The sequence below is a fragment of the Xiphophorus maculatus genome, chromosome 9 (assembly GCF_002775205.1).
Source record: "Xiphophorus maculatus strain JP 163 A chromosome 9, X_maculatus-5.0-male, whole genome shotgun sequence".
Lineage (NCBI taxonomy): Eukaryota > Metazoa > Chordata > Actinopteri > Cyprinodontiformes > Poeciliidae > Xiphophorus > Xiphophorus maculatus.
In genome coordinates this window covers 17,282,817-17,299,185 of record NC_036451.1, presented here as the reverse complement: position 1 = coordinate 17,299,185, position 16,369 = coordinate 17,282,817, and the positions used below count along the sequence as shown (strand labels likewise).

Sequence of the window (16,369 nt, the reverse complement as noted above, 5' to 3'; positions counted from 1 at the left end):
TATCTATCTATCTATCTATCTATCTATCTATCTATCTATCTATCTATCTATCTATCTATCTATCTATCTATCTATCTATCTATCTATCTATCTATCTATCTATCTATCTATCTATCTATCTATCTATCTATCTATCTATCTATCTATCTATCTATCTATCTATCTATCTATCTATCTATCTATCTATCCAATGAGCAACAAAAAGTGAGTGCTGCTGCCTCAGAGGAATTCAGAGTGGAGAAAGTAGTGAACTGCAGGGGGAGAGAAAGCGACCGAAGGAGGAGGGGGAGACTTGGAAAGAGGTAAACTGCACCTGCACATGGAGGAAATACCCACAGCTCTCTGTTTCTTTCCTGTTCTCCGATAATAGGATAATTGATAGAGCAGCGCAGGCTTTTTACTGGATGGGTGTGGACGCTTGTAGAGGTCTCTGAGTGGAAACCCCGAGGAGAAACTTTTGATGCGCGGCTCTGCTCTCAGCAGCAAGCCGCAGCAGCGGGATCCTGAGCGCCGGAGATGCTCTGACAAGACGTGGGACTTTGTGAATCAAAGTATTTTTTTTTTGGTCTTCCTTTAAGAGAAATTCGCATATCACAGGTAATGTGTGTCTTTATAATGCTGTTGTAAGTTCTACCTCAGAGCATTAGTGGCAAAAGTTTATTGAAAGTGATTTATGTCTGATAAATTTCTTAAAAAGTAAAAAAAGAAATAAAGCAAAAATAAACAAAATGTCTACCAAATCATATCATTGGCTTAGAGAACGGTTATGTGAATATTTCTTTATTTTATCGCAATATTTCAAAAAATATTTCTTTTCAAGGCCTTTAACATCTTGAAATTAGCAGACGTCTGAGAGTATGAAATAAAAATAAACGCAATTCTGCCGTTACGGAAATTTTATTGAATTCAAAGATTTGATCCAAGTGATGATTATTGGTCCATCAACTTGAATTCTTTTTTCTTCCTTTTTTTTCCCCCCAGATACGGTGATTTCATTGTAAACCCGCTCATCAAAGGATCTCCCCCTCTGAACCCTGCAGGCATGGATCAGAAGGCAGTGTGCGCTGGATGCCACCGGCCGATCAGAGACAGGTTTCTCCTGAGGGTCAGTGATGGCCTCTGGCATGAGGAGTGCGTGCGGTGCGCGGCGTGCGGGGAGCCGCTCAGGAATTCCTGCTTTCTGCGGGACCGCAAACTTTTCTGCAGACGGGACTACACTCAGTGAGTGCAGAAACTTCATATTTTCTTAGTTGAACTCTTTGAATGTAGAAAAAAACAACAACAAAAAAAGTCATAATTTCCAACTTTACCAGATATCCATAACCAAAACCTAATTCTGACATTATCTTCAGTCCTCTAGTGTTTTTCACTCCTACCATTCTCATTCAAATCAGATATATAACCTACTATAACTCATTGTACACGGATAATTACTTTTACTCAGTTTAAATAAATTTAATTTCCCACATTAGCATTCTAACTAATTTTTGGCCTGGACAAAAATCCATCAGAGTTTTCACGATGCAGAAAACGGTGTCAAATGTATTCTCAACTCCTTGAACTTCCTCCTGTTTTTATTTCAAAAAATACTTTGATTGGAATTTTATTTCATAGATCATCACAAAAGTCGTCTGGGTATTTCTGCCATTGTTCTTTGCAAACCAGCTCACCTTCTGCCATTTTGAATTTCTTTAAACATTAGTCTCTAAGCCTTTTCGTAGATTTAGGTCCAAACTTAGACCTTAGAATTGAGCCATTCTATTATACTTTTACTAAAACGAGTCCATTGTAGCTCTGACTTAATGATTAACTTTGCTGTTCTGGTCTGTCAAACTCCACCTTAAGTTTTGCACTGTTTTTATCCCTCCATCTTCACTTCTGAGATTTTTCCCTGCTGTTGACGAAGAAAAAACGTCCTAAGGGCATGATGCTGCCACCACCATTGATCACTGTAGGGATGTAGAATGCTGGTCAAAAAAGTCCCGTCTTGATCTGATTTAACCACAGCACCATGTTTTACACTTTTGCCCTGTCCCCTACCTTGCAACCTCAAAGGGTTTAAATACTTGGCAGGAAACCGTGTACAATATTTTATAGCAAAATAGGATACCTATGAGTTACAGCAAGTTTGCAAGTGAAATGTTTTCCTTTGGTGCCCATTTACGTACTCATTATCCCAATATTAGTCCGACTTTCACAAAAGAGTCCTTGTCCACGTCTTGACCTTGATGAAGAATGCATGTGTTGGTGTGTGTTTGCTTGTGTAACAGTAAGAAACAGAGGCTAAAGACTCAATGAAATAGTTTCCATTTTTGCAGAGTAATCAAATCTCCGTGGTTGAGTTTGCAAAGGTTTTAACTTTGCATCGTGACTTTAAAGAAAGTTGGCCTGGCGAGCTGAGAGAGCAAGGTGACTGCAGAGTGGGTGGATGGGTGGGTGGGTGGAGGGATGTAAGGAAACTATTGTTTATTGTACATCATGATCACAGACAACACATGCACAATAACACCATCGCACCTTCACGCACAACCAGGGGTATAGCTCAGCTGACACATTGTCAAAATGTGTTAAGATGTTGGGGGCCATTGGCGTGGCAACTGCAAGCGGGGGACAGCATATGGTCCCCTCCCCACCTCTCACACATCCCTAGAAAAAATGATCGTACTCTCTCCCATTTACTTGTCGTCACAGTCTTCCTTCAAGCTGCTCTCACCCAAACAAGAGGAAATGCACCCACCCAAAAGGTATTATTTTTGCTCTAGTTTATCAAAGGGTCTTCCAACAAAAGTGGTACAGACAAAAGTATGCCTCCTGCTATTACAATAAAATGTGTATTAAAAAAATAGCTATTTTTTGTAGGTTTAACACTACTATAATAAAATCTATATTGTAGACATAATTCTGGTTGAAATTCCAAATAGCTCCATGCGGTGAGTGGATATAACAGTTCAGAACCAAAGAGCAGTGCAAAGAGGTAATTAGTGGAGCAGAGCCATATGTCAGAAGGTCTGGTGCATCCCTTACAGAGAGACGGTGAGGATGGTGTGAACTTATTTTGGGGGACAGTGCGCTCCAGGAGCCCTGGCGATATGCGCAGCGGCATCTGGAAATCTCTTCCTGCAGCAGCCCCTGTGTTGAGCAATGGGACGAGGTCCAGTCAACCGTGAGATATCTGAGCTGATCAATTAGCAGGAGGCCTGGTGCCAAGGCTCCACCTCTGAAACCCCCTCCCCCCTGACCCTCACCACACCCCCAGCCTCCTGTCTGGGTGACACACATGGGCACCGCTTTTGTCCTCGTTGAGTGTTTTAAAATGTGTGCCAGAATCAGCTCACCAGACAAACGGTGCCCCTTTCTTAGATGCGGTGCAAGTGTGATTTTTCCATACTGAGACAACATTTGTCTCTAACCACATGCTGAATCTTCTGTCTGGATCCGGCATGTTTTCTTCTGTGCTTGAGGAAGCAGCCAGAGTGTGTTAGGAGTCTGAAATGAGTTATAAGACAATGATAGTGTTTTCTGCAGTTGAAGTTCTTGTCCAGTCTGAAAACAAAAAAGAAAAAAAAAAAACAACTTTTTATTGTTTGTTTGCCTCTTTTTGATTACAGATATTAGCCAAATTACAGGCAGGTGAACATAATATAGAAAGCTTAAGCAAAATGTAAATAAACATAAAGCCAGCAGATTAATATGCTTATCTCACTTGAAAGAGATGAATAAAACTTTTTAAATTAAATAGTAATGAATAATAAATTAATGATGAACAATTAATATTCCTGTAATAATAGTAATTATATATGCATACACCTCTTTTAATAATTATAGGATTAGATTGTTTCTTTTTTGTATATTTATTGCTGTCTTTTACCGTTTTTTTTAAATTTAGGGATAGCATTTGGATATTACAGTTTGTATTCTTTTGACAGTATCACTCAAATAACTATATAAATAAATATAGTTTTAAATCATAAAGTGAAGTAAAAAAAATTTTAGATTTTCATTTGTGTTTGGCTGTACCTTTAAAATTACAAATTGTGTTGTTCAAATTAAATAAATAGCTTTGATGTAATTTTGAAAAATGGTCATCAGAAATAACTTGACATATAACTGTACTGATTCAGAATTAAACATGATGGGATATTATTGACAACGTTGCTTTTGGAGTCTCACCAGGAACTGCATTAGGGCCTAAATTCTTCATACTGTCCAGAAAAAACAGTCATAAACCAGTAAAATGTGTTGGAAGATTTACTTTATAAAGTATCAACTTAAACTAGTTTTACATTTTATTCACAATTGAGTTTAAAATACTGTGAAAACCATACAAAATTTTCAAGCAATTAAAGAGTAAACTAAACTGAATGTAAACATTTATTGCTAAGCAAAATGAAACAGTATTACTGCTTTTAGAAAAAAATACCAATGAAATGGGTCACATGAAATGGAATGCTAAATGTAATTTTAAATAAATGCATAAACACATAGTGTCTTTAGTTAACATGTTTTTTTTTTTCTATTACTAACTTGAAAGTTGGGATACACTCTAAATTGCAAAAATTACCCACGAGTTTATGGTTTGAAAATGTCCTGATACAATATTTTTTGATTTGTGACTTATTTTAAACTTGAACATTTTTATTGGGTTTCGTTTTGGTTTCGAGAGACCATAATATTATAACTGATGGACCCAGGCTGAAACAGAGAGGGGATATCAACACATTTTTGAAGGTTTTGAACATGTAGTACTTGCTGGAGAAATTTAGTGTGAACAATATAGTTGTACACACACTAAAAAAATGAAATACATCAATGAGTGTGCATATAGCAAGAATAACATTGCATTTACCTGCACTTGCACATACCACATCCAACCAGCAATATGTTGCTCATGATGATCACTGATGAAATCTAGAGGGTGTGAAGAACATGTGAACTTTTGATCGTTTGTCTTCTAATGGTTACATTTAAGAACCAGAAGATTAACTTAATTAAATTAGTCCTACATTTGTTCTCCTGACCAGCGTCAATGATTTGATACACTACATGCAACAAGCTGTCATATTATTTATTAAAATATAATTCCTGTCAGACAACAGGAGGTTTAGTTTGGTTGGACTGTCAGTATATAGATTACCTAAATGGCTCAGTGAGCATGTGGAGTGGACAGCAGATTGGTCTACAGATCTGCGACGTGACGGATGGTGCACTTGACCCGAAGATGCATATCTGATATGTGTCCTATGTTGCTGTGTGTGTTCAGCAGAGGATCCAGGTTAACCTGATCCAGAAACAGGATCTGTGCATGTCCAGCAGACCTGCAGTCTGTTTGCCCCACTGCCAAAGGTCAGCTCTGAGGTCATGGCAAGAACAGTGAGTGAGTGTAGAGTTTAGTTGTTTTTTTTTTGTTTGTTTTTTTCTTACACAGTGTGTTCACCTTAAATGTGCCCAATATTGGTTTGGAGGAGAATAATATTCTGCTGACTTATTTCTCTATAACCACCATGTCACTAATTGGTCTTAATCCAGCGTGACTGAGTGTTCCCGCTCTCCCGGCCGAGTCGCTGGGCCAATCATGTCAGCGGAAACTCTGAAATATTAAACATCTTGAGCTGCTGCCTAAGTATTTGAGATACTCTTGCCTTTGCATTACTGACTCTTAAAAGAACCAGGGCTAATAGGGCGAGCTGGACTAGGCCTGTAATGGAACGGCGATTCTCGAAACAAGAAATGATCTCCAAAACATTAATGCCCGCAGTTTGCTCTCTGCTGACATCTATCATTAGCATCACAGGGAGAGATCGGCTCAGTGTATCCCAGAGACCCGCAAACACTCCGGGTATTTCCTCAGCCACACTTCCTTTGATATATTTGGGTGATTCACCTCGTGTCACCACAGGAATGCACATACCACAGATGGTATGTTGGCCATATTAAAGCCCACACCATCAACGCTGAGGGACATATGACTCTGACGGGTCAAGTAGGGCGACTGGTGAGTTTCTGGGGCTGGGATTCACCGTTTCCAGAGTGACATTAAGAGGTCTCAGCAATGTTTGCCTTTAGGATGTAGGAGCTCTAGACCACTCGACAGGGGTCCTTTATCATGAGTGTTTGTTTTGTCTTCATTTTTAGTCTGAGTTGGTTTGTGGATATTAAGGAAAATGTAAATTATAAATGTGTTCAATATTACATAAAACATGTTTCTCTGGATATTTAAAGAAAAATAAGAGAACCTACGAAAATAAACTTTGCCAAAATTATTCATAAAACGTAATGTCTTTTTATGTGGTTGTGTTTAGCTTAATCTATTTGTCTGCATGGAAAGATATGTCGTGGGGGAAAAGCACGATATATTATCTTCTACTGTGAACAACAATAACATATACATTCACAAAAATCCTAGACAAAAAAGTTAAAACCAGATGCACTGCACAAAAAGACACACAACCTTTTCATCCCTTACTTTTTTATTTTAAATCTCTCTATATACTATATTTATAAAATTACTTGTACCTGCTAAAATGCCAAAATCATGCAACCTTTTTCAAATTTTTTTTTTTTTTACAAACACTGACATTACCATTTGCTTAAACAATTTAGGGAAGTCTAGATGATGATTTAATGACTTTCCAAATCTTTAGTAGGTGTATTCACAATCTAAGGGTTAGACAGAACGTCAAATGTATTTTAGAGCAACGTCTCAGACACAGCAGGTCCTTGTGGCATCATGAAAAAAATCAAAAGAAATTAGCCAACCCTTGAGTACAATTCCCAGATGCCTGAAGTCACTGCTTTCATCTGTTCAATGAGTAGTATGCAGAAACAAAAAAAATACAGGACTGTCCAGCCACACCATTAAGGAAAGAAATGCCTCTGTGTCCATGAGATGAACATGTTTTGGTACCGAATGGGCTCAAAAACCAAAGAACACCAGCCTCACTGTAGCAGAATCGTACTGTGGATTGTTTTTCCCCAGGATGGACTGAAGCGCTTCACAAAATAGATTACACCATGAGGAAGGAACAGTATGTAGAAGTATTGAAGAATCATGTCAAGACATCAAGCAGGAGGTTAAAACCTGTTTACAACATGAACGATGACTCTAAGCAAAATTATAAATTATACAAGATTATTGTTCTTTAGTAACTGTAGCAAATCTTGGGACATTAATCATTATTATGTTATTTGCCATGCATTTTGCTTTATTTTCTGAAAATTACAACTAAAGAAACCAAAAGCACTTTGACCCTGTTTGCATTCTTTATTTTATGTATGAAGAAAGGTATAACACCCAATTCACTCTCCTTGTTGGGCAAGTGCAGTATTTTAGATGAACACAAAAAAAAGGGGTAAAACTGTCACTTTCTCATGCCTCCTCACTGGCTGGTCTGGTGACCCAGTCAGGTCTGGAAACAAACGCCAGCTCCAGGATGATGACGCATCATCCTGCGTGACAGACCCAAAATGTGGCCGTGCCAACCGGAGGACAATGGTCCCGCTGCTCGGGGGCCGGCTCTGCCTTTGTCCGACTCTGGTTAAGCAGACTTAAAGATAATTCCACGGATAATTCTTGGGACCAGCGGCTCAGTCTCTCCCACCAGGAGACCTGATTCCCCCCCTCAGCCTGGAGCCATGGCCTGCCGAGAGCCTTTTCTCTCCAGCCCCCAGGAGCACGGCCTCGGACACAGCAGTCGGAGCCACGGCAACAGTCTCTCGGGTCTGAGCCCACCAGTTCTGGTTGCCAGGCGCTAAGATACACACCCGACACACTGAGGGTATGTGTCTAAACGGTTTGGGGTAGAAAGGGAAGGAGGAGGAAAGGGGAGAAGTCAGGCGCTGGTTGTGGTTTTGAGTGACAGCTAGACTCAGCAACATTCTCCAGGTCAAGAAAGTGTATTTTCTTCTCATAAAGTCCCATTTTACTGTGGCGTACAAAGTCCTTAACCTCCTGAGACCCGGGCTTTTGTTTGATGTGCATTTTTTATGTCTCCTTACTATTTGGGATTAGTATGACCTAATTTTAGTTGAAATTAAATTTTAGCTTTCTATGTGCTCTTGAACTATGTCAAAACCAATGCCCTCATATGAGGACAATGGGTCTGTTTTTGCATATACATTTCTCCTTGTCATTTGGGATCATAAGGACCCAATTGGCCTAAAAATGAAATTTCAGCTTTCTACAATAAGTGGTTTTCTCAAAACCCAATGTCCTCAGACGAGGACATTGGGTCTATCTGTGTGACGATAAGACCATTCAATCAATGTTATTATTTACATCTGTGTTTACAAAAATGTAATGTCCTCATATGAGGATGCAGGGTCTCAGGAGGTTAAGAACCTAAAGCAAACAAATGCATTATTCTAACAGCTACCGAGTGTCCAATATGTATGCCTACTTACACCTTCTTGTCTTCAGTCTGTTTGCAGTGCATTGTGGGGGCTGTGCAGAGGCCATCTCCCCTGCAGAGCTTGTGATGCGAGCCGGAGCCGCTGCTTTCCACCTGCGCTGCTTCACCTGCAAAGTTTGTTCCTGCCGCCTGCAGACTGGAGACCGCTGTGTCCTCAGGGAGGGACAGCTTCTGTGTGCCAGAGAGGACTACCATCAGTATCTGGCGAGTCCAGCATCTTCAGATACCGGTATACAACCTGAATGCTTTGATGCTGCTTTTCTTTCACTGACTTTAATGATATACGTGCTCTTTATTCTAACTTTGGGAGTTGTTTGCTCGAAATTGTGTAGCTCACTGAAGCAGGCAGTAGCTGACATAGCAGCGTTTTTGAAAAGCAGACTGCGAGATTATTTATTTAAGTCTACATGTGTAAGTATTAGAAATGTTTTATGTATGAATAGCACATGCATAAAGTCAATTATTTACATTTAAGAGATGCTTGCTTTAATTAATTATGCATTAACATTTTAAGATGAGAAATAAATCATCATTTAATAATTAAAATGCCGTTAGACCATTAGTATTGTTTCTGTTGCAATAATGAATACATTTTTTTAAAATAAATAGTAGATATAAGTATTTCTATTGATTATTGAGAAATATAAAAATTATTTAACAGAATCCCATTTTTCATATAATGTAAATAAAAACAGAAACATATTATTTTGTTTCCCACTGTCTTTAGAGTGATACCTGACTCATTTCCTATCAAAAGCTTCTCAAAAGAAATGCACTGAAAAAATTGATGTGTATATGCATAATGCATTGTTAGATATGATGACTGATTAAAAAATATGTATTTTCTGTTGCAGATGATGTGATTTCAAAATAATCATACTACGTTTTCATGCAAAGTACATTAAATAAAAATGTGCAACTACTATTAAATCAGGAAATTCAGATTTAATCCTATGTGAATCAGACCTTGTTCAGATTAATTAGTTAATGTAAACTAAATGCTGTTGTCCAAAATCACAAAAGTTAGTTTTGAACAACAGTTACCCACTTTTGCTGAGTGTAACTAGACAAACAATTGGGTTTTGCTATTATTACCTGTTTTGAGCTCACTTAAAACAGGTCGGACACCCAAGTTTGAAGAGTCGCACCCTACAGCATGATGCTATGTCACTATGAGCTTTGTTTGTTCAGAGTGATGACCAGTTTCAGTTTTTCACACATAAAATGTTTTTTCCCTATATATTTTGCATTTAGGGGAAAAGCTCATCTAGCAGAGCACCTTCTGCTACATATTTGCTGTGTCTCATATATGGTTGGTGGTAAACAGCAGACAGCTCCTCCTCTGATTTTTTTCCCCTATGCAATTACTTTCTTCTTGGCAACCTGCCATAATGGTCAGATTTCTAGAATGCACCACTGCTGGTTGTTCTGTCAGTGTAGATTTTCCCACCTGAGCTGCAGATCTCCACAACTCCATCACTTCTCTTGGCTGCTTCTCTGTTTAACTGCTTCCTCTCTCTCTCCGAATTTGTTTTTCAAATGACGGATTGAACAGCGCTCTGTAAGATGTTCTAACCTTAACGTACTGTTGTATAACCTCCCCTAGTTTGACGCTCCTTTAAAATGTTTTTTTGATTTCCCTAAGTTTGTCTTTTATTTTTTGTTCCCTAATTTGAACAAGCAGTTGTTCACACAGGTGGACGCACACAAAACTGGTCTCCATTTATCAATCGGGTGATTTCTGAAAGCAATTGGTTGCACTTGATGTGTATATGCATAATGCATATACACATAAAGCAAAATTTGTAAAATTTAAAATAACTCATCCTTGTTATTCCATCTAACAGTTATGCATCAGTTTGGATGGTTTAAGCAGGACATTAGAGTTGTCATAATTTTGACAAAAATGTGTAAAAACTATAGTGGAATGCTACTTTTGTATGGTACCATTGACAGTCCTTTGAGTATTTATTTATTTAAATTAAGCAAAACCTGTGAAATTCTGAATGAATTTCATTTGATTTGGACAGATCATCAGGATTAGATGCAATTAAAGCCTAAAATGTTCGTCCAGGTGCATTATTTCTGCTCAACATATTAAATTACATACCTAGGTTTTGCTTGATAAAATGTCTCCCAGGTCTAATCTCTGCATGTCTTCCCTATCACGTTGGCCCAGCAGGTAAAAGTGACGATGAAGAAGAGGAGGAATTGGGACGGAATACACAGAGGCGAGGCGGTGCAGATAATCCAGAAACCAAACGTCCCAAAAGACCTCGCACTATTCTGACCACCCAACAAAGACGCACCTTCAAGGCTTCCTTTGAGGTCTCATCAAAACCTTGCCGAAAGGTAACGTGCTTGTTCTTTGATTTTATACAGAGTGCGGACAAATGATTTCATCACAGCTCAGCTTATATCGTACAGATGACACAGTGGTTTTGTTTGTTTGTTTCATATTAGGATGTTGCAAAGACACAAAGCAGATTTACCTAAAATAAATCTAAAAGCATTTGAAAATTAGCGTCATTATGATTTGACCTTTGTGAGAGCAAACAAACGTTTTAACCTTCAAATGCACAATTACCTTTCCTTTTGTTTTTTACTTTTCTAACCTTGCTTTATGTCTTTTTCTACTTCCCACCTGAATCTTAATCCAAGGTAAGGGAGACCTTGGCAGCAGAAACTGGCCTAAGTGTCCGGGTTGTGCAGGTCTGGTTCCAGAACCAGAGAGCTAAAGTAAGCGCGCACACATGCACACCCACACCCACACACATATGCACATGCATACACAATCTCACATGCACATTTAATAAAAGCAGTCTTTCTGCACTGACTTTGTGAGCCAGAGTGGAAATCAGCCGAGTTATCTCCTTATACAGGAAACTGATGACATCTTGCAGGGAGATCACTGGAGATTAGAGCTAATATTTCCTCACAAAGTGGACTCGTGTGGTTTCTCTCACTCAATGACAGATGTTCTTGACTTCACTGTTAATATTTTGCGACAGAGTCACGTGACACAGAGCAAAACAGATTTTATTTTTATTTTTTTGCTATTTCATTTAATGGATGTTTGTTGTTTAGATGAAGAAATTGGCCAGAAGACAACAGCAGCAGGAGCAGCAACACACCCAGGAGCAGTGCGAACTCTCAACAGGTGAGTTCAGACATAATACTGTACAACTTATCACTTGTGACTTTAATTACTCACAATTTAGATTAAGAGTCTGAGTAAAAACAACTGAATCATAGATAAAAAAAAAGAGTACTTGTAACAAATTCACATCAATGTTAGCAGAAGAATCTTATCAATCAACTTTATGAAACAATTTCATAAAGTTTTCTGTGCTCTACAGTGCCCTCATGTGGCAGTTTAGGTTCAGAAACAAAGTGCATGGGGCCATCTTTTGCCCATGTTCAGCAGCAGCAGCAGATGGGGCTCACCACTCTGGAGCAGCAGGACTGGGACACGGACCCCTTCAGACAGGGCCTGACTCCACCCCAGATGCCAGGGGATCACATGCACCCTTATGGTAAAAGAACTCTGGAAATTAAACCCTGTTTTATTTCATGAAAAGCATTTTGTAATTTGACAAAGAAAAGTGAGAGTGCATTTATATCATCTTATAAATATTAAAATTTAAGTTTGTTAAAATTTCACACATCAGTGATAAACCTAGAATTTGGAATCAAGTTACCTTCTGTTTTTTTTAATTTAATTTATTTTTATTACCCTTATATCTCTTTCTTTTTTCTTTCTTTTTTTTAAATCTCAGAATGTGTATTGTCTCCCTGTTAAAAAAACTGGATTATTCTTGCAGCATGGCTGTTTTCCAAAAAGTTAGAGGGTTAGCGCTGAGCCAGGACAATGCATAAGCAACATAAGCCACTGCTTACGGCTTCCACATCAGCAGGAGCAGACAATTTCTCACATAGACAGGGTACTGGTATTAAGTCTCAAGTTTATAGTTACATTTGTGAAAATTGAGCGTATTCTTTTCAAAATGTAAAAAAATAAATAAATAAATAAATTGTACTTTTTGAAAACTTTAATTCACTTTGGGCACAAAAAAACTGACATGTGGAATTGGAATCATGAATTTCAACATGTATCAATGTGAACATGTCTTTTTAAAGCATCATGGGTAAGACGTTTGCTTTGCATGACAAGCCTGGCAAAGTCATTTGTGGTCAGCTCTTGTAAGTGAAAGGTCAAATCTGAAGAGTCTACATGCACTAACCTAATGATAATTTGGATTTTCGCAGGTTTTCAAGACTTGTATGGGGAAATAGACAGGGAGTCTCTGTGCCATGTTGCTGACAATGACTGCCTCTCTCTGGCTGGATCGTCCCCACTCACTCCCATTGACTGCCTCTATTCCATGCAGGACTCATACTTCACCTCCTGAGGGTGGAGTTCAGGCTCAGGGAGAAGCTGCAATCCACTCTGGAAACACACTTTTATCTCCCCAGGCTAGTTAGGTCAACAAATGTAAAATTTCAGAAGTGGACATGGATACACTGCGATGCCATGTAATTTAACATATTCAATTCTTGGTAAACATTGTCACGTCGCTTCATTTAATACTTTCCATTTCCCATTTGCAGCACAATGTCTAGAAAGTGTATAAACCCTCCAAGCATGGTGCTGTTCCCCTCACTTTTCATGGTTAGACAGAAACCCCTTCTGTTCATGTACATAAATAACTTCGGAGTGTATTTGTATTTATTCTCACAATGTGTGTGTGTATACTGTTCATTCAAAATAATAAAAATACATCCAAGATACGCCAGATTTTTTTTTTAGAAGATTCTTTGGGTGACATGCAGGTGAGTCCATCCTCATCACCTATCAGTCCCATCTAAGTGATGGGTCAGTGGATCTTCTTCCCCTGGCCGTTGCATGGATCTGTAGATTGTAAATTGCGGAGCCTTCACAGCTGTATGGGTCAGCGGCAGGTAAGCATTGCATCCATGCCGTCTTCATCAACGGTCACATTGTGCTTCTTGCATTCTTCTGCCTTCTCCTTCTTCCAGTGGATGAGGGAAGAGGGTGGGGTGGTGGGACCACCCAGGCACTGTGCCCGACTGGAATGCTTCCAATCCTTTGGACGGGAGGCTGAGAAAACCCTCAGAATAGACGAGGCACCAGACAACGGAGGGGCTGAAAGCTGTGTCAGGAGAGAATGCCCAGCGTGACGTGAAGATACGAAGCCCAACTGTACGGATTGCCTCCTTGCCCCTGCCGTGAACCCTCTCCTGGACTTGTCTCACATTTCCCACTATGAAATCAGACCTCGCAGAGCAGAGAGCGCAAGTCATTGGTCAGGAACAATCTAAGTGTCTGTCAGCGAGGTGATCTGCTGCCAAGCAGAGAGCTGAAGAAGTGTGTAGCAGAGAATATCTTCGTGTGAGTCCCTTTGTGTCTGTATCTGCTCCAAGTATCTGCTGGCATTTGCATGAATCCAAGCTCATGTGCAAGGAGGAGCAACACCGTTTGCTTTAAAGGCACATTATGAAGAGTTAACTGGTGTCTGTGTTTAAGAAGAACAAGAGAAAACAGCGTTTGTGAGAGTTTGAACAGACATGCATTAAATTCTACTAGCAGCAGGGGAGGGATTCAAAAAAATAAATAAATAAAATGTGATCATACAGTCACAGCAGGTAGCAATAACCTCATTATTACCATGATGGTAGCCAAACAGTTTCCTGTCAGCGGTTGGTTATTAATTGCACCCGTTGTGCCAGCTGCAGGCCACAAACCCTCTGTCTTTTAACTGGTATAATTGGCTTCATGCTGTTGTAGCATCAAGACAGATACACACGCTTTCCTGAAGACATTACAAAGGCTTTTACCAGCCAACGGGAGGTTTGTCTAGTAATGGACAACAGCTCAAATGTACAACAAAAAGAATCTGTGCAGATCATAAATTGCAGAATCTGATTTTAAAGTAAACACAATGCAAACGCTGTGACTGTGACCCACTTTAGCTAAAACAGTTAATAATTGACCTACAAATAGACACTTAACCCTTGTTTCTTACTGTGGCCAATAAGGATTGCAAGGTTTTCTTCCTAGAGGGCTAAGTACCAGAATAACAATAGAATTTTTTATATACAGTATATTTTTCAAAAAAGTTTTTAAGTACCTACATTGCCTTTGTACATTTGGGAAATGTGCTTATGAATTTTATGACTTGGGTCAGAAATTTAGTGCTGAAATAAAATCCCGGTTTGCATCAAGCTACCTTAAACGTAGCAATGACAAAACAGAGTTTCTACTCACTGGCACAAAATCCACTCAATCCAAAGTCAACAGTTTCAGCTTGTCTTAGACAAGTCCTTGTTTTCTTCTTCCCCTCCAGTTAAGGGTCTCATATCATTAAGATCACCAGTTCTAGCATCAACAAACTCCATCCTTCCCTTTCCCCATTTCTTCCAAATGTAGCAATGGTCGTTATGGCAAAACACAGAGAGTCAAAACTATGTGTTCAAACTATGCGTGTAAATATCTAGCTTGAACAATAAATATATATTTCTGCAAATCATTAATTATGTTTGAAATAACAAAAACAAAATACTTGCAATAAGCATGCTTATCACTCAATAAAGTATACAGTAAAATCTAGAAACAAGGGGGAAAATAAAGAATATATATGGCAGAATCTTTATAATTTATCTACAACATCAAGGAATGAAAATGTTCCAAACACAAAAAGCCTTCCACATTAAAATGCTGTCTGCCTTCTCATTCTTAGCTGTATTGTTAGCAGTGATCATATTATCTAAAAAATATTTTGAAAAAACATTGTAATTTGGGTTTTAAAAAAAAACATTGTTTAAGGTGCTGTTATTGTTATTACCCAGTTGTGGTTTAGTGTGGTTATATAATATTTTTTTCCTCATTTCTTATAGGTGCTACCAAATAAACCAGTGATCTGACGGCATAAAATTGTTGTAACAGAAGAGGGCGCTCTAAAGCTGCAGTGTGGCCTTACTGCTGGATTGGGCCCTCTGAATTTTATACGTGGTGACGCATTATAACCTCAAGCTTAAATGCATTTTCTATGATAGACCCAAAATAACATATTTGTGATGTGGTAGGAGAATATATATTTCAGCAAATTATTGCACTTTTGTTTCTTTTCTTTTTTTAACAAATAAAAACAGGCTAAATGTGGCAGCCAAATATAGTCAACTCTCTTTACAGCTGAGAGTTGACTCAACAGTAAAGAGTCAACTCTCCTCAGATAGTCCCTTTACTATCTAACTTTGGTTAGATGTACAACAAATCTATCTAACCTTTGTTAGATAGAAAAGGAACTGCTATCTCAGTAGTTGTTAAACTGCTGCAGTATTCCCCCAATAAACCCGGGGAGCAGTTAAGACAGTGCATTTTTGTCCAGTTCTACATTTGAATATTTAGATACCACATGAAACAATTATGTGAATTTGCTCAAGTGAGATTAAATTGTCTCTAACTAACAAAATACATTTTTAGGATCCAATGATTAAATTGGACCTTGCAGAAACATTCACAACCACTGACATTGTGTCACATTACAACCACAGACGACAAAGTATTGTTTTATTTGACAGACTAACTTAGTGCTTAGTTGTGATGGGAAAATTAAATTACATGATTTTTAAAACAAATATAAATCTGAAACATACATTTTACCCCTTTCACTCTGATGCTACTAAATAAATCTAAATGCAAGCAGTTGGGCTTTAAAGTTGCCTAATTATTAAATAAATTTAATTTGTATTGTTTTGTAACACTTCAGGTTTGCCACAGCACAAAGGATGTGGGAAGAAGAGGTATGTAGAGCTCTGCAGCACCCCCTAGTGGATAACAGATGACACCCAGCTTGTACATAAAAAATTGAAAATTAAATGTTGAAAATAAAAAAAAGAATGCAACCCCCTCAACCCCGTCTCCCCAAAAAACACGAGAA

The 16,369-nt window shown here is 38.5% G+C and overlaps 1 protein-coding gene across 1 annotated transcript; it reads left to right on the top strand.

The window, feature by feature from the left end:
• Window positions 1-512: 512 nt before the first annotated feature.
• Window positions 513-13,098, top strand: LOC102222824 (LIM homeobox transcription factor 1-alpha-like). Its single transcript, XM_023340178.1, has 8 exons — window positions 513-597; window positions 1,041-1,221; window positions 8,417-8,637; window positions 10,588-10,760; window positions 11,070-11,147; window positions 11,496-11,568; window positions 11,768-11,944; window positions 12,678-13,098. The coding sequence occupies exons 2-8, from the start codon at window positions 1,043-1,045 to the stop codon at window positions 12,818-12,820; spliced, it is 1,044 nt and encodes a 347-aa protein (XP_023195946.1). The 5' UTR covers window positions 513-597; window positions 1,041-1,042; the 3' UTR covers window positions 12,821-13,098.
• Window positions 13,099-16,369: the final 3,271 nt, after the last annotated feature.